General features: G+C 34.3%; 1 protein-coding gene across 1 annotated transcript in view; it reads right to left on the bottom strand.

The window, feature by feature from the left end:
- Nucleotides 1-27,293, bottom strand: part of FAT3 (FAT atypical cadherin 3) — a 685,392-nt gene that overhangs the window by 159,900 nt on the left and 498,199 nt on the right. Inside the window, 1 exon segment of the mRNA XM_074304562.1 lies at nucleotides 24,735-24,796. Coding sequence (XP_074160663.1) covers nucleotides 24,735-24,796 — 62 coding nt within the window.

Below are 27,293 nucleotides of genomic sequence, written 5' to 3' on the forward strand. Positions count from 1 at the left end.
GAATGAGTCTTTTTATGGGGTAAAAAGTGAGAGAGTGTGGTTTGTGAGGAGGTGAAGGCATGGGTGAAAAGTAGTATCTTTCTCCTCTTTTGCCTCTTTCTCACATAATGAAGTGGTCTTACTCCTTGCCAAGGGTAACCCCTCTACTTGTTCAAGCAATCACATTTCATTCTGTTTCCTCTCCTGACACACTTATTTTCAATCTCTCATTTTTTTACTGGTTAATTTCCAATTGCCTACATACATGCCCATCTCTTCCCTATTCTGAAAAATTCCTCATTTAATCCTTCAAAGTATACTAAGTATCATCCTGTATCTCTTCTGCACTTTGTAGCTAAACTCCTCAAAAAAGCCATCTACAATAGGTACCCCACTTTCTCTTCTCTGACTCTTTTTAACCATTTACCATTTAACTCCTAGCCTTATCATTCCACTGAAACTGCTCTCTGCGAAGTTACTAATAATTTCTTATCTGCCAAATCCAATGGCTTTTTCTCTATATTCATTCTCTTTCTCTCTATAACCTATAACACTGTTGCTCACTCCCTGATATTCTTTTTCTCCCTAATATTTGGACACTATCTTTTGGCTTTCTTCCTACCTAACATCCTCTTTGTCTGTTTTCTGGATCTTCCTCCAAATCACACCCTTTAACTATAAATGTCCTCCTTTAGGGTTCTATTCTGGATCCTCTTCTGTTATTCTATTTGATGATCTCATAAATTCCCATGGATTTTACTTATAATCTCTATGCTGATGATTCTCAAGTCAACCCAATCTCTCTGCTGACCCACAGTTTCACATATCTCCAACAAATTTTTAGACATCTTGAACTGGATGTCCAGTAGATACCTTAAACTCATTGCATCCAAAATGGAACCCGTTACTTTTCCCAAACTCTTCCCAACTCCTACCTTCCCTATTACTATAAAGGACATCACCATTCTCTTAGTGACTCAATCTTACAACTTGGGAGTCACCCTGGACTGCTCTCTCACCCTCCTCATCCACTTCAGGACAGACAGCTCCTGTAGTTATGAGTGCACATTCCTCTGTCATTTCTCTACTTCTAGGGCAATCTGTCATCTGAAGTCATACTCGTTTAACCAAACTCTGTCTCTTGCCATTAATGAAGCCTGCTTGTCATCCTGGTGGATACGATGACATTCAGATTCTCTTCTATCTCCACACATGTAATTCTCCTTTTTTCTTCTTCCTTCATAGACTCTGCTCTTCCAGCCAATTCTTCCTGGAGCTTTCCAGATAAGTTTGGTCCAATATTCTAAGAAAACTCCCATGTGCCATGTCATATATTAAGCACCTTCTTGTTTCCCTCCCCTCTTATGTCTATTTTAGAAAAAAGTAAAAGTTTTGTTGTTCTCACCCTCCCATGTGTATCCTTCTAGGAAAGTATGATTGTGTAGTAATGATAAGATTGGCTTGTATGAAAGGCAATGCCTTAAAGAGACTATCTAAAATTACTTAGAGCTCAGTGTACTAGTCCCATAGGTTCTCAAAGTAATTGCTTCAAAGGATCATGTCCATTTGAATGTATGAACTCTGCTGCATTTCTTTTTAAATTTTTTTTCCCTGAGGTAATTGTGGTTAAATGACTTGCCCAGGGTCACACAGCTAGGAAGTGTTAAGTGTCTGAGACCAGATTTGAACTCAGTTCCTCCTGACTTCAGGGCTGGTACTCTATCCACTGCACTCCTCTGCTATATTTCTTAAAAGATTTTTTTCATTACTTCATGGTCAGATCTTATATACTGAACATAATCTAATAGTAGGCCCTTTTATGAATCCTAAGAGCTATGAGTCATGAAAAAACTTCCATCCTGGTTATTTCTCTGTAAGAATAGGAAAATATCACTCTATTTATGAAAGATATCAAAATTGAAGCATACTACACAATGGTCTTTGATACATTCAAGACCTTCTGCATAGTTTTCAAGAAAAATGAAATAAAGGACATAGTAAATTGAACAAATTAGTTCAATTGAATTATTTGTCTTCCTTTCCAATGAGGACAAAATACAAAGAAATAGCTGATACATAACAAATATATTACATTTTAAAATCTGCAAAATTCATTAGACCCTTGCTTATGGGGAGAATGGCTATTATTCCCCATTTTGAGAATAAAATTAAATCTAAAGGACATTACAAGACTTAAGGGAAACACTGGTCTGAGAGTCAAGAAAAAATGAATTCAAATATAGCCTCAGAAATTTAATACCTGTGTGACCTAAGTAAATCATTTAACCTTTGTCTACCTCAGTTTCTTCATTTGCAAAATTGGGATAATAATAGTACCTGCCTTTAGGGGTAGTTGTAGGAATTAAATGACATACTTGTAAAGTATTTGACAAAAGTTAAAACACCATATAAATGTGAGTTATTGTTGTTATAATTATTTTTACATTTTTTACATATATATTTATATTATTATTTTTAGGGATTGCCGGAGGCTGATTTTGAATTCATTGGACTGGAGGTCCAGCATACTTTCTAGCACACCATACTGCCTTTTTCTAACATCCCATATTGCTTTTATCAAAATATAATAAAATTATCATTAGACATTAATAAATATTGAAATAATTACAAACACTAGAATAGCTGCAGCAGAGATAATCAACTATAATATGTAAAGGAATAACAAAATTATAGAATGAACAGAGGTCAAGTATATGTGTTTAGCTAAAAGAGGAGAAAAATAAAATGTGAACTAGGTTTTTCTACATTTTTTTCCTTTCAGTAGGCAAAAAAGCAAGGCAAACAAACAAAAATCACTCTAGGATATGCTGTATTAGTTACAAAGCTTTTTTTCTGTTTTGGAAATTGGAACATACATGTCAATAGCCAGCCAAATTGGGAGAATGTACTGCAAGTGATTGAAAAGCAGACTAATTAAGTAGTTAGAAAGCACAATCACTAAGCAGCTTAATCTTAAGTGGGAGAAAAATGAAAGCTTCTGATAAAAGTATAAAGTTCTTTATACTAAATACTATCTCAAAGTACTGGTGAAAAACAACTGCACTCATTTCCTTTCCTCCTTCCTTGCAATGCTGGCAGATGATGAATTTTTTTTTAGCCATGACAACTTATGAAATGTGAAGAGGTTGAGGTCATTCCTGGTTGAAGGAAAACCCAACATCAATACTGCCAGTCTTTCTAAGTCACATCATTTTTTTCTTCTGAAATGTCATTCCATTTCCATTGTCATTATCTTTATCATCTCACACCTGGATTCTGGCAATAGGATACTTTTAACTGGACTTTCTGACTGTGATACCTGCTCCCTTCTAACTTCCTTGCACACAAAGCTGCTACTTAAAATAACCTATCTTAAATAACACTTTTTCTAAAAAGTCTTGCATGATTTACTATATTTTATTAATTTTTCTTCATTTTATCAGTTTATGAATATATTGCTATTCATCAAAACAAGAAACTAACAAGTAATTAAAGTAAGTTTTGCTGGGAGATTTTGGAGGTTGACATGTCTTCAAATGTTAGAAATGTGTTTTTCTGAAATAGACCTTCAGAGAATACTAATATATTCTCATAGAAATAATAGGGAAAGAGAATTTAATTCATATAATGAATAACTTTTGAACAACTGATGTAGTTCCCAAATGCACAGAAGTTTCCCAATCTCTGAAGCAGCGTTTCAAGCAAAAACTTATTATCTCTAAGGGATGCTATGGAGAGGACTCATGTTTTAGATCAAGGATTGGACTAGATGATCTCACAGTTTTGCAACTGTTAAGTCACTTCAACTCCATTTGGTTTTTCAGACCCAGTGGAATTTGACCCCATTACAATGGGATCCTTATTCAATGTTCTTATCTAATATTCCTTATGTTCCTTATCTAATGCTCTTTTCTATGACACTTATGTTCCTCTTTCATTGATATTGTCTCCTTTCTGTCCTATAAACTCACCATGCTCATTATATCTTTCAGTTCTTTATTAGGGATTTTTTCTTCCCCTCCTTGGAAATAATTTTTAAAGTCTTTGTCAGCTCTAAATCCAAAGAAAACCATGAAGCTCTGGTCTACCATTTATCGTTGTGGGATCATAGGTTGTTTCACCTCTATGATCCTCAGCCTTTTCATTGGTAAAATGGGGCACAGTGATAAGATCTACTATATCAGAATACCTTTGATTAATTCCCTACCTCTCCAATGACATGAGTTAATGCATACAAAGTATTTGGTAAATTGCCAAATGCTTTATGGATATCAGTGAATCTTATTCTGTTTAGAGCTTTATGAGATATAGTTTACTCAAAAGTCCTGTAAGATATGTACTAAAAATATTGGTAGGCATAATAGATAGAATATTGGGCCTAGAGTTAGAATGACCTGAATTCAAGTACAGTCACAAACACTTGTTATCTGTTAGCAGATATCCTGGCATATTGCTTGTTTTCTTGATTTACTTATCTGTAAAAATGGGGATAATAATAATGCTATCTATGTCCTTAGGGCTGTTGTGAAGATAAAATGAGATAATATTTGCAAAGTACTTGGCAAATCTTAAAGTGCTATATACATGATTATTATTATTATTAGCTTTTTTAAAAAATAACAAAATACTGATATTATTGGAATGATTGTTGGAATCTACTTTATCAATGTGACTTTACTTTTCTAATGTATCTAAAGGAAGAGCAAAAAATTTAAATTGTAGAATATCTATATTAGGCAAGGAGAAGGAAATCTCACTGTTGGAGAAATAGGAGCTATAATACATGTTCTTTTTTATGGTTCTGATACTCATCATTTTTAATTAAAACTTTGTATTTTAAAAACATATATATAGATAATTTTTCAACACTGACCCTTAAAACCTTGTGTTCCAATTTTCCCCTTTTCCCCCCACCCCCTTCCCTAGATGGCAAGTAATCTAATATATGTTAAACATGGTAAAATATATATGTCAAATACAATACATGCATATATATTTATACAATTATCTTGCTGAGCTAGAAAAATCAGATTAAAAAGGGAAAAAATGAGAATGTAAATAAAATGCAAGCAAACAACAACAAAAAGAGTGAAAATTCTGTGTTGTGATTCATACCCAGTTTCCCCTGTTCTCTCTCTGGGTGTAGATGGTTCTCTTCATCACAAGATCATTGGAACTGTCCTGAATCATCTCATTGTTGAAGAGAGCCACATCCATCAAAATTGATCATCATATAATCTTGTTGTTGCCACATACAATATGATACATGTTCTAAAGTCCAAAGTGCCAGATGCCTTATCTTGTGATGATATTGTTGAGGGTCATTCTAATTTTTTGTCCTTCAATAGAAACCAACAGATTTATTCTGAGATAACCAATCAGGGCTAGTTAATGGCTATTCAGAGATATCAGCATCTTAAATGTTCCTTCATGTTGATATATAATCTTTTTATATCATACATATATATTTATCAAATATTTATGTATATTCATATCTGAAAGGATCAGTATGATAGGAAAGAGAAAGGCAATGATACAAATATGAGGAAAGGGTAGATAAAGTGGGAACTGAGATACTAAACCACTAACTCTTTTAGTTAGAAGAGTAAATAGCTTTCTCTCTAATCATTAATGACTTTATGGAACATCCAGTGGCTCTTTTCCAAGACTGTCCCGCTGGAGAGGAGGATTATTTTACATAGGTCATTACACTTCAAGCTTTAAGCTTAAGATGAACATTAAATTTAGATTTCTCAGACCTAGAAGACAGTATACTAATGAAGAAATCCATATAATGTGAAAGCACTAAATCACTTCTAAACAATAAATAGCACTGCTGCATATTTATTTGGTATTGCAGTGCCTTGCATACAGTAGGCATTCAAGAACTGTCCATTGACTTCAACTGAAATGCCAGTCAAATAATTCCACACTGGGCAGACATCCAAGCTGACAAAGAACACAAAACAAATGGAGACACAGAGTCTCCACCATATAAGGGAAGGTCTGTCAGAGAGTTCATTTTTTCTTTATTTCTTAATTTTTAAAATCAGCTCATTTTAAAAAAGAGACAATCAGGTATCCTCATGCTTTATTTGTTTTCAGAGTGGCAAATTTGCCAGTTACACATTACGGCAATCACAAACTGATTTAACCATTTTAAAAACTGTTATGCTATGACAGAAACCAGGCCAGAATGGGAGGGGATGAGGGAATGGGGAAGTGTGAAAAGATGGTTTATACATGTCCTTAAGTCAAACTCAACTAAAATAACTGAGGGATGGAATAGGATGATCTCTGAAGTCTCTACCCAGGTCTAAATCCTTATGATTCTATCAACTTAATCCCTACTTACTATCATAAAGCAGAAAGAGACTTTAGTGAGATTTTTTAGATAAATAAAATATGAGATATGGTAGGCAAAATGGAATACACTTTCTTCTTCCTCCCCCACATGCTGCCCCCAACAATATGTCATCTCGACTCAGTCTAAAGATGACAAATTCAAGGGGTCCTAACTACTTCTTAGTTCAGTCTATTTCATTTTATTTTCCTATAGCTCTGATTATTGGGATGTTTTTCCTGTCATTAAATTGAAATTGGTCTTTCTGAAAATTTCACCCTTTACTCCTAGGTCTGTCATTTGGAGTTAAAAAGCATGAAGCTAATTCCTATTAGAAATGACAGTCCTTGAAATATTTGAAAATGACTGTAATACCTTCTATATTTTCCTCTTAAGTCTACACATTCCCTAGTTCCTTCAATCGATCCTAATGTAACATGATTATTACTATTGTTGGCAAATTGAATATTAGAATAATATTTTAGCATTTTGTTTATATATGTGAGGAAGACAGGTTGATCATATTCAAAAGAATTTTTAAAAAGCAGTGTTTTAAACCGATATAGTGGAATTTAGTGTTTGATCTACTATGAAAATATCTGTAATGTAATTTCCCAAGTTGGTAGCTTATATAATGGAACATCTGGATACCACGGCACTGTGTGACAATCTAGAAGAGAAAAGCAATACAAACAATGCTGTCCCTTGCAAATATTTCCTTGGGGTTTCAAATCCTTTTTTTTTTTTTTTTGCCAAATTCCAGCTCTAGCCTTAAAGGAAAATTCCTTGTTCATAAGTCTGCTGATCATCCACAATCTCCTACTCTCATCTCTGCATCTACTAATCACCTTGGACAGCCATAGCCTAAGCCTGCCTCCATATTCTGCTGTGTAAGATTTTATGCCTGAATACACCTGTGAAGCTATGCACAATGTCATATGTAAATTGGTCCAAGAGTGATGATTTTAACCTCTGAAGCTAGTGCTTCGCCTTTGGAAACTTTGGCAGGTTTTGATGGATAATACCATCTACTTAGCAACTCTACTAGGAATCATCAGGTTTGCTTTCTCTGGTCCTTCCTTTTCAACCATGAGCTGCTGTAATTCTTTTCAGCTTTGTTTTTTTTTTTTGTTTTTTTTTTTTCTTTTGGCCTGGTAGTTACTTCATGGGTACCGTATCAGATGTTTATCTTCCCCAAAAAAGAATTAAGTCCATGAACTAGCTGGGTCTGCAAATCCATTTCTTAGATTAATCAACATCCACAAAGATAATTGCTTTCCTTTTAAAGAGACCTCAGATCCACAGAATGTCAGATGTTATCTAGTTTAAGTGTTCTTAACCTGGAATACCAGCAATTTGATTTATAAAATATTTTGATAAGTGCTTTCAATATTATTAAGGTTTTTTGAGACATTGTTCTAGGAAGGTGTCTATAGATTCTGCCAGACTGTAAAAGGGTTTCATGACATGCAAAAAAATTACAGACCCTTGATCTAGTCCAATGTAAACTTTAAAATCCTTTATAACATCTTTGATTGATGGCTATCCACTTGAAAATACAGAGTGAGGAGTAATGTATACCTCCTGAAGCAGTCCATTCTTTACTGGGATGACCCTAATTGAAAAAATGTTTTTCCACTTCTATTATGCTGAAATATGGCTTTGGATCTTTTACTCTAGTCTTGGTTATTTATTCTGGGGCCAAGAAAAACCAGTGTTTATTAACCTCTTAAACATATTGTTGCTGTAGAGTCAGTTCGGTCAAGTTGCACTTTTTGTGATCTCACTTTTGGGGTTTTCTTGGCAAAGATATTGGAGTGGTTTACTATTTCCTTTTCCAGCTCATTTTTTGAAGTAGGGAAACTGAGGCAAACAGGGCTAAATGACCTGTTCTGGGTCACATAGCTTGTGTTTGAGGCTGGATAGAAATTTAGGAAGATAAATCTTTACTACATGAAAACAAACTCCAAATTAATAATAGGAAGTAAAATGAAAATTGAAATCTCTAAAGTTTTGTCTCATACTCAGCAAATTGGCAGAGATGACAAAAAGTGGAAACAATTAATGTTGGTGGGGATCTGACACACTAATATGATTTTGGTGGATTGATGAATTGATCTAGTCATTCTTGAAAATAATTTAGAAAAAATGTGATTATACTATCCATACCCTTTATAATACTGTATATACATTCCACGTCAAAGTAAAAGAAAAAGTTCCAAAATACAACAAAACATTTAGTGCCACACTACTTGTGGTAGCAAACAAACTGGGTATGCCCTTAAGTTGCTGTAATGTAATTGAAAATTATTATATAGTAAAAATTATTATATAGTAAACTGGGGGAATTTTGAAAAAAATGAGATTTGTATAAACTGGTACAGAGTAAATCAGTAAAACCAAAAGAACAATATAAACAATAATTGAAAAAGGAATAAAGGAAAATATAATTTATACTGATAGTACAGATTTTAAAATTGAACTCTATATGAATAATTAAAAAAAATCTTACTTCCCTCTTCATGGTAGAGAGGCGGCAGGTAACTGATAAAATGTTATATACATAGTCAAATGTACTCAGTGTATGAACTATTTTGAATCAGTTATCACTCTGCTATAATAAAGATTTCAATCTAGAAGGAGACTGAGGCCTTCTGTCCTGAAATGACTGATGAGAAGGCAAAAAATATTAATCAAAAAAGAAAAATTTTGAGGCATTCAATGAGCACCCTATGTAGCCATATCAATAACTTTAGAAAGTACTCCCTTTGCTGTCTCATCACAATAATTTATGTGGTCAGAATTTCCATTTTGGGAGGAACTCATTACTCTAATGTTCATTTAAGTGTGCAAATTTTATACTGTTTAATCTTACTAATTTTTTTTAAACAATTGAGATAGACTTTCTTCAAGTCCAGGATGCTTGTCACATTTTAACTGGCATTCAATTCCTGATCTATGGCAAATTTTCCAATACTCACTTCATTTCTTAAAGTTCTTGTCATTTCTATTTCGAAAATAAAGTAAATCTTTTCTAATCAGATTGAGATGCAAAAAATTAGTTATAATAGAGCAAAGATATGAAGCTCAAAGAGAAACAAGGACCACTAAACTTAGTGATCCCTGTGGGTGCATACTAACTCAGAAAAGCCCATATTAACATTATCTATATTTTATTGTATTTTTATTTGACTAAATACTTACCAATTACATTTTAATTTGATTTTGGTTGTACTTAGGAGTTTTGTGAGTCAAATGTGGCCCAATAGTCCATTGATCTTTGAAAAGGAAAAAAAAAAAACATAAAAGCCCCACAAATATAGAACAATCTCCCAGATTCATTCAATGTTTTATCACCCTTTATATCTGTTGAAAATGACTCTTTATTCTCTATTTGTTGTTGTTACTTTGGCAACTAACAACTGTGCATTGTCTGTGATTTGAGAATTCATACATAAGGCTTTATTATTTCTTGTTTTAGGAAGCTGGAAATGAATACAAAATTCTCAGGAGTTCAAATCCCTTCCTAACATAGAATTTGAAACTCAAAATTAAAAAAAATGTTAAAAAATAAACATGTAATTTGAAAAATGTGATTAAATATATATGTGTATGTGCATATATTTGCATATATACATCCATATATGTGGATGTATTTATATGTATGTTTGCATTTTATATATATATGTATATATGTACACACACATACATATATACCTACACACAGATGTATGTATATTTCAGTTATGCAGAGATTATTCTCTTCCATTTAAAATCCTCCTCTACACTGTATGGTTGAAGAAAAGTGGCTAGTCTTTCTTTTAGGGTCTTTTATCAGGCAAACTATGTTTCTAAATTATGGTTTTCTTTGCACTTTTTCCCAAAGTGATATAATTTGTAAAGTGATATTTCCTTCTCTCTTCTTCCTACCCTTTCCTTCATCATTGCAAATTATATTTCAAGGACTCCTGAAAATGAGCTTCTCACATTTTAGAGATGACTTATTTTTGGCAAATACAACAGAGTAATTCCAGTGCCCCTTTAACTAAATAACCTGGGCTTGGACTTAGATGAAGGAAGGCTGTTGAAGAATGGGGAGGGAGCTTAATTTTTTCTCATGCTGGTTTTGCTTGTGTAATCTGATGGAATTTGCTTTTAAACTTAGGAAGGCATATGTACCCTCTCAAAGATACGTCAGCTCTTGACTACAGTTTGGTTTGGACTCTCTCCCTCTTTTATACCACAATTTGTCACAGACAAGGAATGCACAGTTGGCTATGTCAAACATGAATGCTGCTCGTATACCCACATTTGGCCAATATTTACACAAATTTATAATTTGGGAATTAAATAACCCATACTTTTGAAGGCCTTTTCCAGTTCTAAATTTCCAGAGGATTTTTTTCCGACTAGAATTGGATTAGATTTCCAAAAAAAGGAGGCTTACAGTGTATTATTTTGTTCACTTAAAGTAAATTCTATACAGTATACATTTATGTGGTCTTGTAGATGTTGGGGGTGGGACCATGGGTGGTCATAATTTTGTGGGTAAAATGGAAGATTTCTTGAAATCTTTTGCCAGGTGATATCAAACAACATCCAATTTCTTTATTCAAATTATTTCATAGAAAGTTATTCTTTGTATTTTCATGGAGCAGTTAAGAACTTTCTTTGATGGATGGAGGATAGGTGAGGGAGATAACGTATGACAAAGCCAAAGAAAAGTAAATGCATGGGGTACTGAGCTGCCACAGAAACAATCATTCAAATGATAACTAAAGAGTGACTATTTAAGGATATTAAAAATCCCATTACAGGCCATCCCTAAACTAATCCTAGATCTCTAAAAAGAAATTCCAGATCTGTTCTTTACCCCCTAAAGCAACCATAGTGTTTGTTTAAAATGATGTTTTATACACAGGCAACGCAATACAGTAGAAAAAGTGTTAAGCCTCAGAAGTCACAAAAATCTGGATTTAAATCCTACTTTAGATACACAACAGCTGCGTGACTGGCAAGTGGCTTAACCTGGGACTCAATGGTCACTAAAGTCCTTTCCAGTTTCAAATCTAGGATTTTCAATCCTACTTTACATGATTCAAATACTAACTCTGGTTAGATATTTTTAAATAATGGTTCTCTGGGGGTACCATTAAAAGTGTCAGGGAAATGATTTCTGAACCTGAACCAACATATATATGATATTGTAAGACCATTGTCATATTCTCATACAAATAAATATGAGACAGAAAGGGATTTGCTTTCCTGTATCAAGTGTCAGTCATCACATGAGGTGCAATAAAAATGATAAACTAAAAAACATTACTACATTCCCTTGCTGAAATCAAGCTACCCCGTCTCTAATTCCTGCACAGCATAAAAGTCTTTTTGCTGCTGTGGCTCCCAGCTGTTGCCAAGGGTGTAAAATTTCTTTGAATTTTATTTCTTTCTGACCTCTTTTAAAGACTTTGGGAGAGGTATTTTTGCCTTTTAATACTATTTGAGGATAGGGACTGGTCAGACTAAATGTAAATAACATAGCTAGACAAAATAAGACTTGGAAATTGAAAATTTCAGACAAATATATTATTTGGTGTCACTTAACAACTTGTAAATTTGATGAGATCACATAAACTGTGAAACTTATCTTGGGTATTTTTATACTAATATACAAACATTTTATGAAATTTTTGCTTGGGAAGAAATTCTTTGTCTCATTGTTATCAGTGCCATATTAAAGGATCTATCCTTTAAAAGAGATTTATTTGTAAAGTAATTTGTAAACTTTAATACTCTATAAAAGTAATTACAATTATTATTTGTTGCTATTATTCTTGTAGCAGTAAGATTTGTGATTTTCTAAACCAAGTGTGGCTCATGTTCCAAACAGCTCTGACCTTTTTTGGTCTTGGGTTCAAAACAGAGAGATTTAACAATTATATTTTCTCTCTTGCTATCTTATCCCCTTGCTTTCGTTCTGATGCTCACAGATTAGGTACTCAGGAATATTGGATTATCCTGCTAATGGAGAAAGGTGAAAAAAACACTAAAATGATAAAATAATTATAACTATGTATTATAGTGAAGTAAAGGAAAACAACATCATCACCTATTCCCAAATGACTTAAAACTATACTCACGGTACCAAAGTGCAAGAATTTACCACTCTGACAAGTCTCGGCAAGACAGATCCTGCATCTAGCAGATCTGATGTCCAAACTACAATGCTATTATTGGCTGGCAATTGCAGTTCATTAATTTCCCTTCCCCCCCCACATATAATCAGAATACCTCATTTTAACTCCATATTTAATTTTTAAAAATCTCTTTTCCGTTGCTATTCATTTACAGAAGCATTTCTTGTTCTATCTCATCACAAAACTCATATTTTTTTGATCTCCTTAAGACAACCACTCCTCCCTTCACTGACATAATAAAACTGTGCATTCCATTCACACTCTTCACTTAGAAATGATGTTCAATGTTTTCAGCAAATCAGCACTGTATACCTTGGACCCATGCATTCTGAGAAATATAATGTTTTTCCCCAACTTGGCCACACCTGTTTCACAGGTATTTATGATTTCATTAATTTGATAGATTTAAATATAAAAATATGATTCAGAATAGCTGGCACACTTCTAGCAAATATTCCTTTTTTTAGTTTACTACTTGTGGAAACACAATGACTGAGAAATGCCAGTAGTTTTTCTTGAAAGGAAGGTCTTGTCATTCCCTATGACAAGAAATAAAAAGGAATTACTGTGGATTAACTATGCCTAGGTAATGTATTCTATCAATAGAGGATTTTCTAAGAAGAGTAAATCTTATTTAAAATTATTAAAGCACAGATAAACTTCTGAAGTCTTGATGTTCTAGTCTCTGGATTGTTTAGGACACTATATTTCATCTTCTTCCTCTTCCAGAGGAGAAAGAATAGGAGATAAAATCCAAATCCATTAATTTTGCTCATTGCTCAATTTTTGGAGCTTTCTGAAGGGGTTTAAAATTACATTAGATACAGTGATTAGAATCTCCGATTTTGAAGGGATCTCAGAGATCTCTAGCCTGGCCTGCACTTGTCCAAGATTTTCTACAACGTCTATGAAAAATGATTATCTAGGTTCTACTAACCACCTTCAGTGATATGAGTATCATTATTTCCACTAGATGGCCAAAATAGTTTTGGATGGCTCTGTTGGGAATTTTTTTTCCCTTACTTAGACCCCCAAATCTGTCTTTCTTCAGTTAACACCCAGAGCGCCTTCCCTTTTAAACCATCTTCTGCAAATCACTTTTCAGTGACTTATTGTCTTCTCCAAATTTCTTCAAACTAAACATACCCAGTTCCTTCATTAAGAACATACTGACTTGTCATTTATATGAAGTAATGTTTGGGTGTTAGAAAAGGCAAACAAAAGTAGTTGGGAGTTAATACAATCTTGGTCTCAGGAATGATTGGGCCTGAACCTACTTTTATCATCTCTTCAATTCTTTGGTTGATCTTTGTCTGAAACATTCAAGTAAAAGAGATGGTATTATCTAAATATAGCAAACAAGGCAAGATAATAAAGAAGTATTTTGAGAGCCACTTGCAGAATAATTCTTGATTTCTAGTTGATTCTTATAAAGTCTATCTGAAGAACAAAAAGCTATTCCAAATATTTTGGCTAATCCACTAGTTTATATGGTGGTGAGGAGTCAAATTTCCCATTCTCATAGCAATGAGATTCTCCGTAGTTCTCCCCAGGATGAGTGAGTAGATGATTACAACAGCTACCCACAGAAAGAACAAAACACCAAATTAATATGCTATAATCTCTGTTTTCTGCTACAAGGAGGAAGCCTCCAGTATTCTGACTCTGACATCACAATTTCCTGACTTATCTTCATTACAACTTGAACTATTAAAGATATCTTTCTCAGCACAGAACTAAAGGGGTCCTTTCCACAAAACTGATGAGGCTGGTATTTCCTGATTGACCACAGAAGCAGGAGGCTTGGAAGGTGCCTTTAGGACAGATTGATTGAACAAGGCTGTCTGCAACAAGAAGGAAACAAGCCAGCACACCATTTCCCCTTTATTAATAGAGGCACTTCAGCTGGAATTTCATGTTTCTAAACTTGCTGCTGCCACTACATTTTTTATTCTTCCATGGACAGACGCTTAAAGCATCAGGCTGGTCCATGAACATCTGGTGTAAGACTCTGGCTTTTACGGTTTCTGATGGATTCAAAGGAAATTGGAATAGACATGTCATTCTATTACATAGTAGAGTTTGTGGGAAATGGCAAAACCAAAGAGAAGGAGAGGAAAGAAATGGGAGAATGTGGATAAAAAAGGACAAAGGGTCAATTTACCTTTACTGAGCTGTCAAGGGGAATGCATATATATGTATGCATGTATATATACCCACATACTTCCTAAGAGTGTAATTCTCAGTTGGGAGTTTCTTTCTGTTGTTCAGAACTATATAGTGAAATCAGAAGCCTTTCTGGGGAAAAATAGGATAGTCCACTGATTCAATATTAAGCCTGCAGAGAAAGAGATTTCCTATTCAGGAAATGTTACATCTGCTTGCCCAAGAAAGCATGAAGGAAACAGAAATATAACAGCATACTCAGAAACCTTTCACAACTCAAAACAAAAGCAGCCACTCATCTCGACTTTATAGCTTGTATATGCAGCTCCTGAAGCTGAAACCTGACTCACAGCAATTATCTCCCTAAGTACCACATGTGAACAATATGGCAAAAGTAAAAGGCATCTTTCTTTTTCGAAGGTTGAATGCAGACAACTTTATTTTAGGAAGATCTAAAGAATGAAAATCCAATTTGCTATAGTGGAAAGTAAGGAGTCACATCATCAGAGTTTGCCCCACATGACCTTCCTGATAATTCTCCCAATATGCATTTCAGTATTTCTTTGAGGATGTATGAACTTGACAGTGATTTGGGGCCATGTATTTGAGTAAGGGATCTGGAGAATTTAAATTCTACAAACTATCTTCAACTTTAGAGCAATCAAAGATGATGATCTTAGTAATAATATTAGTCAGCTGAAAATATGATTTAATTACATGAAATTTACTTTCTGCCTTTTTCAAGAATGTATACACACACACACACACACACACACACACATATATATATATAAAGAGAGGGAGAGAGATAACATATTTTTTAGGAAAATTGGATTTCACCTTTGATCTTTGTGATTTTGGGAAAGTCATGACCTCTCAAAGCCAAAGTTAACCTATTTGTTAAATGATGAGGTTGAATTAAATGACTTTTAACATCCTTTTTGTCATTAATATTCTAATTCTGTGATTGCATTTTTTCAATAAACATTTAAGAGACTACAATGTACTATGCACTCTGTTAGGCACTAGGGGAGAAAAAGACCATAAGAGAATATAAAGATTCCATTGCCAGCCACCATATCAAAAACCCTAAAGGCTCTAACAAGAAGAAAAAAATACCTTAGACTATGAGCCTATCAACAGACTACCTATTGTCCAACAATCAGCCTAGATAGTTTGGAGAGGCTCAAGAAGAAAAGATTGGCCATAGCAATTCCCCAAAACACTCCCTTCTCCTGACTCCACGTATTTTCCATGCTTGGAATATATTCCTTCTTTAGCTGCTCCTCCTGGTTCCCTTGGCTTCTTTCAAGTCCTGGGTAAAATTCCATTTCTTCCAGAAGCCTCTCTTCTGTTCCAATTTGTCCTGTACATATCTAGTTTGTAAATGGTTGGTTGAATGGTTTAGTCCCCACTTGACTGTGAGATCCTTGAGTAAGGGCTGATTTTACCCTTCTTTGTATCCTAGCATTTAGCACAATGCCTGGCATATCATATGCAGGTATATAAGTATTTATTGACTGACTACATGAACACAATTATTACTAATAATTAGTATATATAAAGTGCTTTAAAATTTGTAGACTATTTTATAAATATTATTTTATTTAATCTTCACAGAAACCATTTAAGGTAGGGGCTATTATTCTTATATATTTTTTTATCTGGCTGTACTAATTTTGGATTTCTTCAAGTTCTCTACCAATCGATACCTTCCTCAGCCCCCTCTTTTAAAGCTTTCTTATACATGTTGTCTCCCTCCATTATACTGTAAGATCCTTGAGGGCAGGATCTCTTTTTTTTTTTACTTGTAACCTCAGTTCTTAGCACAATGACTGGCACATAGTAAGTACTTAATAACTGTTGACTGACTATTGATAGCCTGTCCCTATTTTATACAAATGAGGAACGTGAAGCTGAGATTTACTGGCGTGGACACATAGCTGGTTAATGTTTAAAGCAAGCACTGGGTTCAGATCTTCGTTACTCCAACTTCGGTTCTTTCTCTGTATGTCTCTCTGAGACAGGAAATATAACGAGTCTTTGTGGAGACTGCCCATATAGATGGAATGTAGGATCCTTACAGTTCTTAAGTACATGAGGAGTAAGCACTTCCCGGCAATTTTGAATACTTTAAAAAGCAAGAGCTAACTCTAAGTAGCAATAAGAAGAGGTTTTTTTTTAATTGACCTAACTCCTAGGGAATTTTCTAAATTTACTGAAAGAATTCCAATTTCCTTTACAGAAAACAGAACTTTAAAAAAGGAGAGAATCATAAGTTTAGATGGAAGTAAAAGGGGATGCATGAGCTATATCTTATAGTAAGGAAGATGGGGGATTATTTTAAAGCAACTAATGCTAAATAATTTACATTTTCATATATCCAGTTTCTACTTCTATAATATATTTTGTTATTTATACAGATGCCAAAAAAAAAACCATAGCAATCTCTGGCCTAGATCAACATAAGAATAATTGCATATTAACACTTCCATTTTTCATTTCCTATCTTAATATCTGATACTTGTACCCATCGCTATTTTATTTGCAAATAAAAAACTTGGTTTTTGATGGCAGATTTTAGTGAGCCCTAAGTGGGAAGTAGATCAAGATGAAAAAGAAAGATAAAATAGTACTTCTTCTACAAGTAAAGTAATGAATGACAGATAATAAAGCTGGGCCTACAGGATCTCTTAAACAATGAGTCTTTTAGGAAGAATTAAATCATTAGAAAACATTAAAGCTAAAAAAATTAAAGCTTCATGGATCATGATAAAAGAAAGACCTATTATTTAAAAATTCCCTGGAACTATTTGCCCCTATACCTTTTGTCCCTATGGAATCATCAAAGGCAGTCCTTGCTGATTTCTTGCTCTTCCCTTTTAAGAATTAAATGACTGTAACTCAGAAGAAACTATCATTTAACTCTATTATCACTTTCCAGCTATTATTCACCTCCCATGCATGATAAAATTCTTTTAACATTCTGTAAAACACTTGCTAACTCCATCTATATCAGAGAGCACTGCTAGGAGGGGATATGGAGACAAAGAAGAAAGACTGCCAAGGGCAGTTTAAAAAAATTGAATCTGCTTGTTTTTAGTTCAATCAGTTAAAGAAGTACAAGAAGAAAACAAATTGCTTCTTGGGATGGGTGGAATTATAATGGAGGATATAATGACGGAAGAACAATTTAGATCTTAACATTGCTTTTCCCCTTCTGACAAGGAGAAAAATCACTGGATTAGAAATGGCAGAACAAAAATAATTAATAGGGTGGTCACAAAAATAGGGAGATAGTAAGAAATCACCTAGTTGCTCATGTTGTCAAGGTCACATGAACTACATTCTTAAATATTGAAAGAAAAGCAGATGTGAACACTGAGTCACTTGTGATCCTTAAGAGGTTGTAGAGGTCTATAAAGAAGGGAAAAATCTACAGTGGAGTATTCCAGTGATCTATGAGCATGGGGCCAATGCTGTTTAACATTTTAGCTGGTTAAAGAAAGGTAAAGATGGTAGAGTTATCAAATTCAGAAATAACACAGACCTAGAAATGAGAACTAGCACATCAAATGACAGAATAACGATATAGTTGGAAGCAAGGAAGATGAAATTAAAAGTCTCACACACGAGTAAAACAAAACAAAACAAAACAAAAAAACAACAACAACAACAACAACAAAAACCTCCACAAATATAAGGAGATATGGGAGCCCAAATTCTAATACAAATTTTTGGTACTATTCAATTGTTCTTCAGTCATTTCCAATCCTTTTGATACCACTTTTTAGGATTTTCCTTGCCAAGAAAACTGGAGTTGTTTGCTATTTCCTTCTCTAGGCTCATTTTATAGGCAAATGGCATTAAGTGACTTTCCCCAGGTCACCCAACTAGTAAGTGAGTGAGAGCACATTTGAACACAGATCCTCTCATCTCCATGTTGGTGCTCCATCTACTGTGCTACCTACTTGCCATCTAATGACTTTAAATTGTATTATTGTTTTAAAAGATGCAATGTCTAGAATTAGGGAGATGATGATCCCATAATACCCTGCTCTTATCAGATCACAAGTAGACTACATTTAGTTCTAGTTACTACAAAGAGATTGATAATTGAGTATTCAGAGGAAGGTTAGTTACTATGAGAGAGAGAGATCTTGCAGTACTATCATAGAAGATCATTTGAAGGAAATGGAATGATTTAGTCAGAAGAAGAAAATTAACTGTTTTAAAATATTTAAGGGGTTGTCATTTGGAAGGGGGACTAATTAAACATGTGCTTGGCTACAGAGGACATAATGATTAGAAGTTGCAGAAATCCATATTTAGATAAAGTATGATGAATTTTTTTTTCCTTAGGCTTTTCAGAAATGCTCCTTAGCTTAGTATTTAAAGCCCATCATGAGCTGTCTACTCTAATATACAGATTGACTTCACATTATTCTCATATATGAACTCTAATTTCCTGCAAATTGGTTTACTTGCTGTTTTCCTAATTCAGCAACTCATTTCTTGCTTACAAGCCCTTCTTAGTCTGTTGCCCATACCTAGGAAATTTTGAAAATAGGGACTAATTTTTTTTGTTCTTTTTCCAGAAGTGAACAGAGTCTTAATGGCCAAACATCCAAAGGGGAGGTGACTGGGCTGCCTCTGATGGTAGTGTTCCATTTCGCCTCCTTCAGAGCTCTTCAATCCAAGCCTTGAGGACCACTGTAGGAGGAGTAATTATTCAAATATAAGTTGTACTAAATGGCCCATGTGGTCTTTGCCAACTCTAAGATTACATATTGTGAAATACAGAATACTCATGAATGGCACTTGAAATTTCTGGAGTTCATGGGACTTGAATGCCTAGAAGTTCAGAATCTCAATTTCATAAGCATCCGATAAAGACAGTATGGCTGTAATGATCACTTAAATAATGGAGGAGCCAGTGAAAATATCTTTAGAACTCATAGAAAGCTCAAATTGTAAAAGTAAATAGTCTTTACCTTCAAGGACTAGACAAAACACTAGTGTAGGCCTATGGAAGTTAAAGCACACCAACTGGACAAGCCATTAGACAAATGCCTATATGGCTACATTCATTTTAAGCTAAGACTAAATTATATTAGTGTCAGGATAAAGGCCAAATCAGAGCTAATGTTCCAGCAACACAAAGTAATTAGCAAATTCATTAATTATAGTCCTGTTTATTTCATATTATCAACTCACTATTTGCTGCTTCAAATTAATCTTCTACTGTCATTACAGTCATCAGTATCTGCCTAGATAATATATCTGAATGTTCACAAGTATATAGGAGTTCCAGACATTTTTCATTTAGCAGAAAGGAGAGGAAGAATAGTCAATAGTCAATACATATATATATATATATATATATATATATATGTACATATATATATATATATATATATATATATATATATATATATATACTTAATCTATTGTCCAACAAACTTGGCAAACAGGCTTAAATTTCACCACGTATAAAGGTGTTACATAATTATTGGCTTTACCAATGATTCTTTCCTATTGTTGCTGGCTCTTTATCCAGTAACATTAGAATTTTCTATTTCTAATAAAATATCCCTCTTTACACTGTTAGGGGGCAGAATCGAGTTATCACTGTAAAGATGGCAGTTTGCATTCTACATATGGCCAAGATAAATATTTTGAAGTAAATTAAGTGCAAAAATGCTATGGGCAAACAATTATGGCTTCTATTAGGGAAACAACAAATGACCAAAAAGGTGTTAATTTTCTCTTGTGTGACCCAATCATAAATGTACCTGCTAGGTCAGCTTTGGTTCTGTCTTTTCAAAGAGAAGTCAATTGTGCTTTTTCAAAAAAAGTACAGAAACTCTACTGGGAAGGAGAGGTATGAAATAGAGCCAGAAGGTTAATATAAGCAGAATGGGAGCATAGGGTTATCTTGGTAATTAAGGACTCCCCAGGAGGTTAATTATACACACCAAGAGCGAACAACTTCACAAAGTGTTTCGTGAGCATTACAAAAATTTGTGCACAACAAAGAGCTTCAATCTGTACTGTCAACAGAGTAATTTCTTTATTTGGCAAGTTGAATCTGCCTTCCCTACATGCTTCAGAGATGGAAAAATAATGGAAAGACAATTCAGCTGTGATAGAAATAATCCAAGAAATGGACAAAGAGGTAACTACGTCATTGCTTTCAGTTTTTTGGATTTGAATAGTTCAGGATGAACTAAAGTTACCTTTAATTATTTCATATCAATATATTTTATGCTAATAGCTTGACAATCTGATGGGGGTGGGCAGAGTTGGAATTCTCTGTCTCTGTCTCTTTCTCTTTGTTATTTCTGACAAGATTTTTGTCATAGTCCTTAACAGGCTGATCTTTCACCTGGAAGATGACCACCTTCCAGAGAACTACTGTGGCTTCAGAAAGGGCTGAATAATGGTCAATGTGGTGTTTGCTGCCCTAGTGGTCCAGAAGAAAGGCCTGGAGCAGAGCAGAGGTATGAACACAACATTTATTGATCTGACCAAGGCCTTTGAAACTTGTGGAAAGTTACAGCAAAAATTGGAGAAGTTCATCAATATTGTATGTCAGTATGGCGTATTTGCCCAAGCTCTGGATAATAGGTGATGCTCAGGAACTGGGTGACACAGACCTGTGTGCTTGCTCCTGTGCTTTTAGCATGATGATTTCAATGATGTTTTCAGACAAATTCAACAAGCACAAGCAAGACTTCAAGGTCAGTTACTTCACTAAGGGTAAATTATTTACCTCGAAAAGGCTACAAACCAACACTAAAGTGCAAGGAGAATTGGTTCATGCTTTTTGTTCGTAGATGATTGTGCACTGAATGCAACCTCTAAGGCTCAGTAAGGTTCCATTCTCTGTTGCTTGTGCTGATTTAGAACAAATAATTAACACTCAGATGTACTCATAGATGATGAGCTTGATGTTAACATCTCCAGAATCCATCACTTAAAGACAGAGGTGATAAAAGTCTAAGAATTATGGCTTATGATACTTATGAATTCCCTATCTTCTTCTACTATTTTGAAACAAATCTTGACTTCAACAGAAATCCACTTCATCACCTCATCATTCTTGCTTACATGTTCTCTGTTTTCAAGGGGCTGGATTTCCATCTTTGCATCTAGCCTCTTGATGCTCGGTTCCTGCATCTGACTGACTGAATTCCAATAATCCAGGTCCCTGTTGCAATTCATGCAACCCATATGGTTCTGTACTCCCTGATCCTTGTTTTTGACTTCTGCTGCTTATTTGCTTTGTCCAGTCCTGGAATAATATTCTAGGATTTGTATCTTGGCTTGAATAGTACTTATACCTTTATCTTGTCCCTTTTGAGCTTGAGCTTACTTCCACTTTCATTATTATGTGCTTGTTCTTAGATTAGAGATCCTTGAACCATGAGTCTATTCTGAGATCCCTGATAGCAACTGCATGATTATATTTGGACCGTATTGAGGCAATTGCTACAAGAATCCCAATTTTCATATTCGTTTGTTCAGAACACAGAATGATTTTTCTAAAAAAAACTGCAGTTAAGATGGTAGTTAATTATATTCCCAGATTAGTCTGTGAAAGCCCACGTAAGGAAAGGCTAACAACTTTTTCAGTATAGCTTTCAAAAGCTCTGCATCACTTTTATGCCAGGATGAATGAGAGAGAGTCCTGTTACTAGATTAGATTATGAACAGAGAGGAAGAACATAGGGGGGATGGTTGAGGACCCATAGGAAAATGATGGAAGATTTAAGTGGACACAAAGTTCAATAAGTATCATTCATGTGACATGATGACCGCAGTAGTAAACTGAACATCCCTTAATCAGAGACAAGGTAGCCATCCGTCATGAATATCTAAAGGAGATTCAGCCCCAGGTACAGATAGTTCTAAAACATGGGAGGTCATTTTCAACACTATTGTTCAATTTGGTTATTCTGTGATAATGTGAATTAACATGAAAAGTACTTCTCTACCAAAGAGTCAACTTACTGTAGTTATGTTTCATACCATAATTCCTCCAGAGATATTCAGTGTTGCATGCTTCAGCCTTCTAATAAAGTTTATTTTCCAGATAAGGGTTGGCTGCCCAATTGTTCAAGTGAATGTCCTCTCTAGGGGAATTTAACACTTGTCTTATAAATTTAAATGGTATAAAATATAATATAAAATTTTATTATTTTGGCAAAAAATAGGATCATTCTGGAATAGTTAAGTTCATTACCTACCTAGCATTTACTTCAAAAGACATATAAACATCTATTGTTTACATCTAAATATTACATTGTAAACATCTAAGATTTTGGAGCAAAGGATCTTCTTTCTCCTCATTTCTATCTCTTGTTCTCCCTGTCTTCCTTCAAGTCTTGGCTAATTATTTTGATTTATCTTGCATATATCTTGTTTAGACATAGTTGTTGGTATGTTGTTTTCCCTGTTAGATTGTGAGCTCCTGTAGAGTAGTGATTACTTGGGAGTGAAGGAGAGTTTGTTTTTTATTTTTTTATTTTTTTGTATCCCTAGTGTTTTCCACAACACATGGCACATAGTAGGTGCTTAGTAAATGCTTGTTGAGAAATGGCCACGGCATGGAAGCACAGGCGGTATAAAAAACACTCTGAGTTTTAAACAACATTGTTGGACAACTTCTCTTCAAGTGTGATATCTGGAGTATGGTGTTCAGTATGGGGTACCACATTTTAGGAATGACATTGACAAATTGGAAAAACATTTGTGCTTGCCAGTTTAAAATGATTTTTAAGAATTTAGTTGACAAACATAGTTCCCTAGAAAGAATCTGGCTACCAGAATCAAATGTAAAATTTTAGATGGATGGAAACATTAAGAAGCCTTGACATATGCTTGCGTTCTTAAGCCTTATCCTTTATAGAACATATTTATACATAAATGTTTCTATAATATGTATTTTATAAATTTTACATATAGTTTTATATAGTATATGGGTTCATTATATTTTGAACACATGAAAATCCGAAAATCATAGTGTTTTCCACATATATCAAAAACACTTTGTCTCTGGATTCAAAATAATAATATTACTTCATTCTTATAAAGCCCTTACATGTGACTGAAAAAATAGATGTGAACATACTTTGTAAAGCACAGTGTGATTATATTTCTTCAGTAGAAGTGATGCTTTTACATTCTTATTGTGTAAGTTTTAATAAATTATATAGTAGGAATACTGTATGTTTCTTAGGATTGTTGTTAAAGGCATGAATCAGGCAGGTAGATGTATAGTGACTAGAGTGATGGACTTGGAATCAGAAAGAGCTACGTTTAAATCATCATATTCATCATCAGATACTTACTAGTTGTAAGATCTTGGACAACTTACTTAAGTTCCATCAGTCTCAGTTTCCTCATTTGTAAAAATGGGGATAGTAGCAGTACCTATTTCACATATTGACTATGAGGACTATACCACATTGTACAAACAAGGGTACCACATGTAAAATGCTTTGCAAACCTTAAAGTGCTAATATAAATGCTATAATTATTAATAGTAATATTCTCTCTCTCCTAATAAGAAAAAGGCATGACAGACTAGAACAATGTAACATTACACAAATATCTGTTGATCTAACCCTTTCACACATGTATAAGCATATAAATAATATATAAAGTTAACTTCATTCATAAAACTTTTATCTTTTTCTCTCTTTATATAAAAGGACAGCATGTCTTATAGTAACATGTTTCTGAGGATTATTTTCAGGCTTAACCTAAAATACAGGCCAAGGTGTTGATAAATGGGATAATCATTACTAAAAAGCAGCAGGGTATTTTTATTCCCTTGTCGTTCACATTGGAAACTTTTTTAGAGAAGCAAAACAATAGTTAGAAGGTTCAGATCTCCAAGTTCTGAACCTTTTCGCTCAGGGGACGTATCACCGGTATCTGAGGCTCACAGTTCAATTCTATTAAGATTCTAGGCTGTGATGAAGGCTAAAGTTTCAACTAAAGTCCATTTTAATGAGTGTAGGTTCCTTCTTGGAGCTTACCTCCAGAAAATGCTCTGCCTGCTGTTCTCGATCCAATTTCCTTGAAGTAGTTGTAATCAAACCTGTGAAGAAATGAGAATATTAGAATTTTTAAAACTTAGAGGCATTAGATAAGAATTTTGCTAAGGATGGGAGACAGTCAGTTTTGGGAAAGGGAACCCAAGTGGGAACACTCCCTCTCAAATACTGGATGGTAATCAGATTTCTACAGAAAGGATACTGAACAAAAATAAAATGTATGAAAAAAAAACTTTAAAATTTATTTCAATTCAGTTTATACAGTGGAGGCATTGTAATTACTACAGTGAAAGCAAAAACTCACTAAAGAACCATTGTTTTGTTATAATGAGGAGTTTCAATGATTCATTTGCATATGACTGAAATTCTACAGTAAGAACCTCATTAAAGATTTTTAGTTAGAGTTCTTGAACAATTAATAGGTTGTGGATGCTGATTAGATTCTTCTAGAGAATAGCACTTTCTTATTTAACTTTCAGATGTCTTTATGATCTTTTTTTTTTTTTTGTTAGACATGACAAAGAAAGTTATTTCTATAATAACTACTTGGATACATAATGATTTCAAATGTAATCGTTTTTATACACTGAAAATCTCATACTGTAATTTCATCAATTTGTTTTATGTATTTGATTCTTAACACAGTATATTCTACAAGAAAAAAAATCCTGTATCTTTAAACAGAGCTCTTTAATAAATGAATAAACTTGATGAGTATTAAGTAAGGGAAGGAAATTGAAAGGAGGAAAAAATACCCTTTAAGACCCTCTTCCCAAACTGCCTTCCGTTACTTTATCAATTTGTCTTTAGACTACTTTATTATTTTTGAGTGGCAATTAAGAGGTCAAATTTACATTTCATTTCTCTCTTAAACTAAATCTCAGAAGAGGGGAACGCATTAAGGGTTGTTTCCTTGATTGACAGTGAAAACCCAACTTTTCCCACAGGCAAGGTCTGGAAAATGATATATCAAGCTAGTTCTCAGCCAAATATTTTACTAGTGAACTATGTGAAATGTGTGCCTTTTGTTTTGTCAGGTATCCACATAGAGGAGCTCCTTCTCCGGTTTCATGCTTTTGTCTCAAGTAGAAGGAATAGGATTTGCTGCTGGATAACACAGGGCAGGAAGAAGAGAGTTTGAGGAACATATGAATGCTGAGGATGGTGCACTGGGAGGGAATGGATGAAGAATAGGAAGCATATTGAGGAAAAGTGGAGAAGAAGCAAATTGGGGGGAAAAATCACAGAATAGTAACTTGCTTTTACAGAGAATAAAACTTCAAGTCTTGGGAGGAGTTGGAGTAAGGAAAGTCTGAGTTCAAATCCTGTCTCAGGCACTTATTAAGCTTAGATAAATAACTTAAATTTTCTTAATAACACTACATGAATAATAGCTATCATCATCATCATCATCATCATCATCAACCTCATTATTAATTTGCCCACTATTGCAGAGAAACAACTTTCCTGATTTAAAACCTCTGCCCTGAATATAGGGAGTAGGTGATTTTGCTAGATATCCCAAAGGTTTGGGGAAGAGAAGCCTTCATGAGCACAAGCTACAGAAATTTAGAGAGCTACCAATCAGATGACTATAAATAGGTTTGAAGTATTTGGACCTGAGTTACTATTAAACCTGAGCAAAGTAACTGATGGTGCTGTGAATCCACAAAATGGCAGAGAAAAAATAATTAAAAAGTGATTTAGATACAATCATAACTCAAACAGCATGAAAGTGTAGGTTTTTTGTGTGGCCGGGAACTAGTGAAAACTCTCTCATCAAGGAATGCTACCAAGGAATGTTTAAAAGAAGTCAGTCTACAGGGGAGATATTCACGGAAGCAATGTCCTTGGCATAGTAGTAGATATGCCCTAGCAACTGCAAATTATTTCAGTTCAACAAATATTAAGATACTATGGCAGGTGGCAAGAGTATGGGGACAAAAATAAGAAGCAGTTCCTGCCTTCAAGGAACTTATATTTTAGCAGGCTACAATACTATACACACACACACACACACACACACACACACACACACACACACACACACACATATATACATAGAATGTACAAGATAATTGGAACAGTCCCTATCCTCAAGGAAGTCACAGTGCAGCATAGTAGAAAACATGTCAACAGGTTATATATAAGGTAAACTGGATGTAATCTCATAGGGAAGGCACTAGAATTGAGGATTGGGAAAGACTTCTTTGAGAAGATAGGATTTGAGCCAAAATGTGAAGGAAAACAGGAATGGTAGGATGCAGAAATGGGGAAGGACAGTATTCTGGACATGTAGGAGATATTAATGCTTATACAGCAGTTTTAATAATGGGTTCATATGAGCTGGTTTCAGCAAATTCCTGGCTTTAAAAGCTAATCAGAGGGTTCCATATTATCCTAAAGATAATAAGAAACCTCTAGAGCAGTGGTCCTCAAACTTTTTAAATAGGGGGCCAGTTCACTGTCCCTCAGACTGTGGGAGGGCTGGACTATAGTAAAAAAAAAAAAAAAACTCACACTGTCTCCGCCCTCAGCCCA

The sequence above is a fragment of the Sminthopsis crassicaudata genome, chromosome 3 (genome assembly GCF_048593235.1).
Source record: "Sminthopsis crassicaudata isolate SCR6 chromosome 3, ASM4859323v1, whole genome shotgun sequence".
NCBI classification, from domain to species: Eukaryota; Metazoa; Chordata; class Mammalia; order Dasyuromorphia; family Dasyuridae; genus Sminthopsis; species Sminthopsis crassicaudata.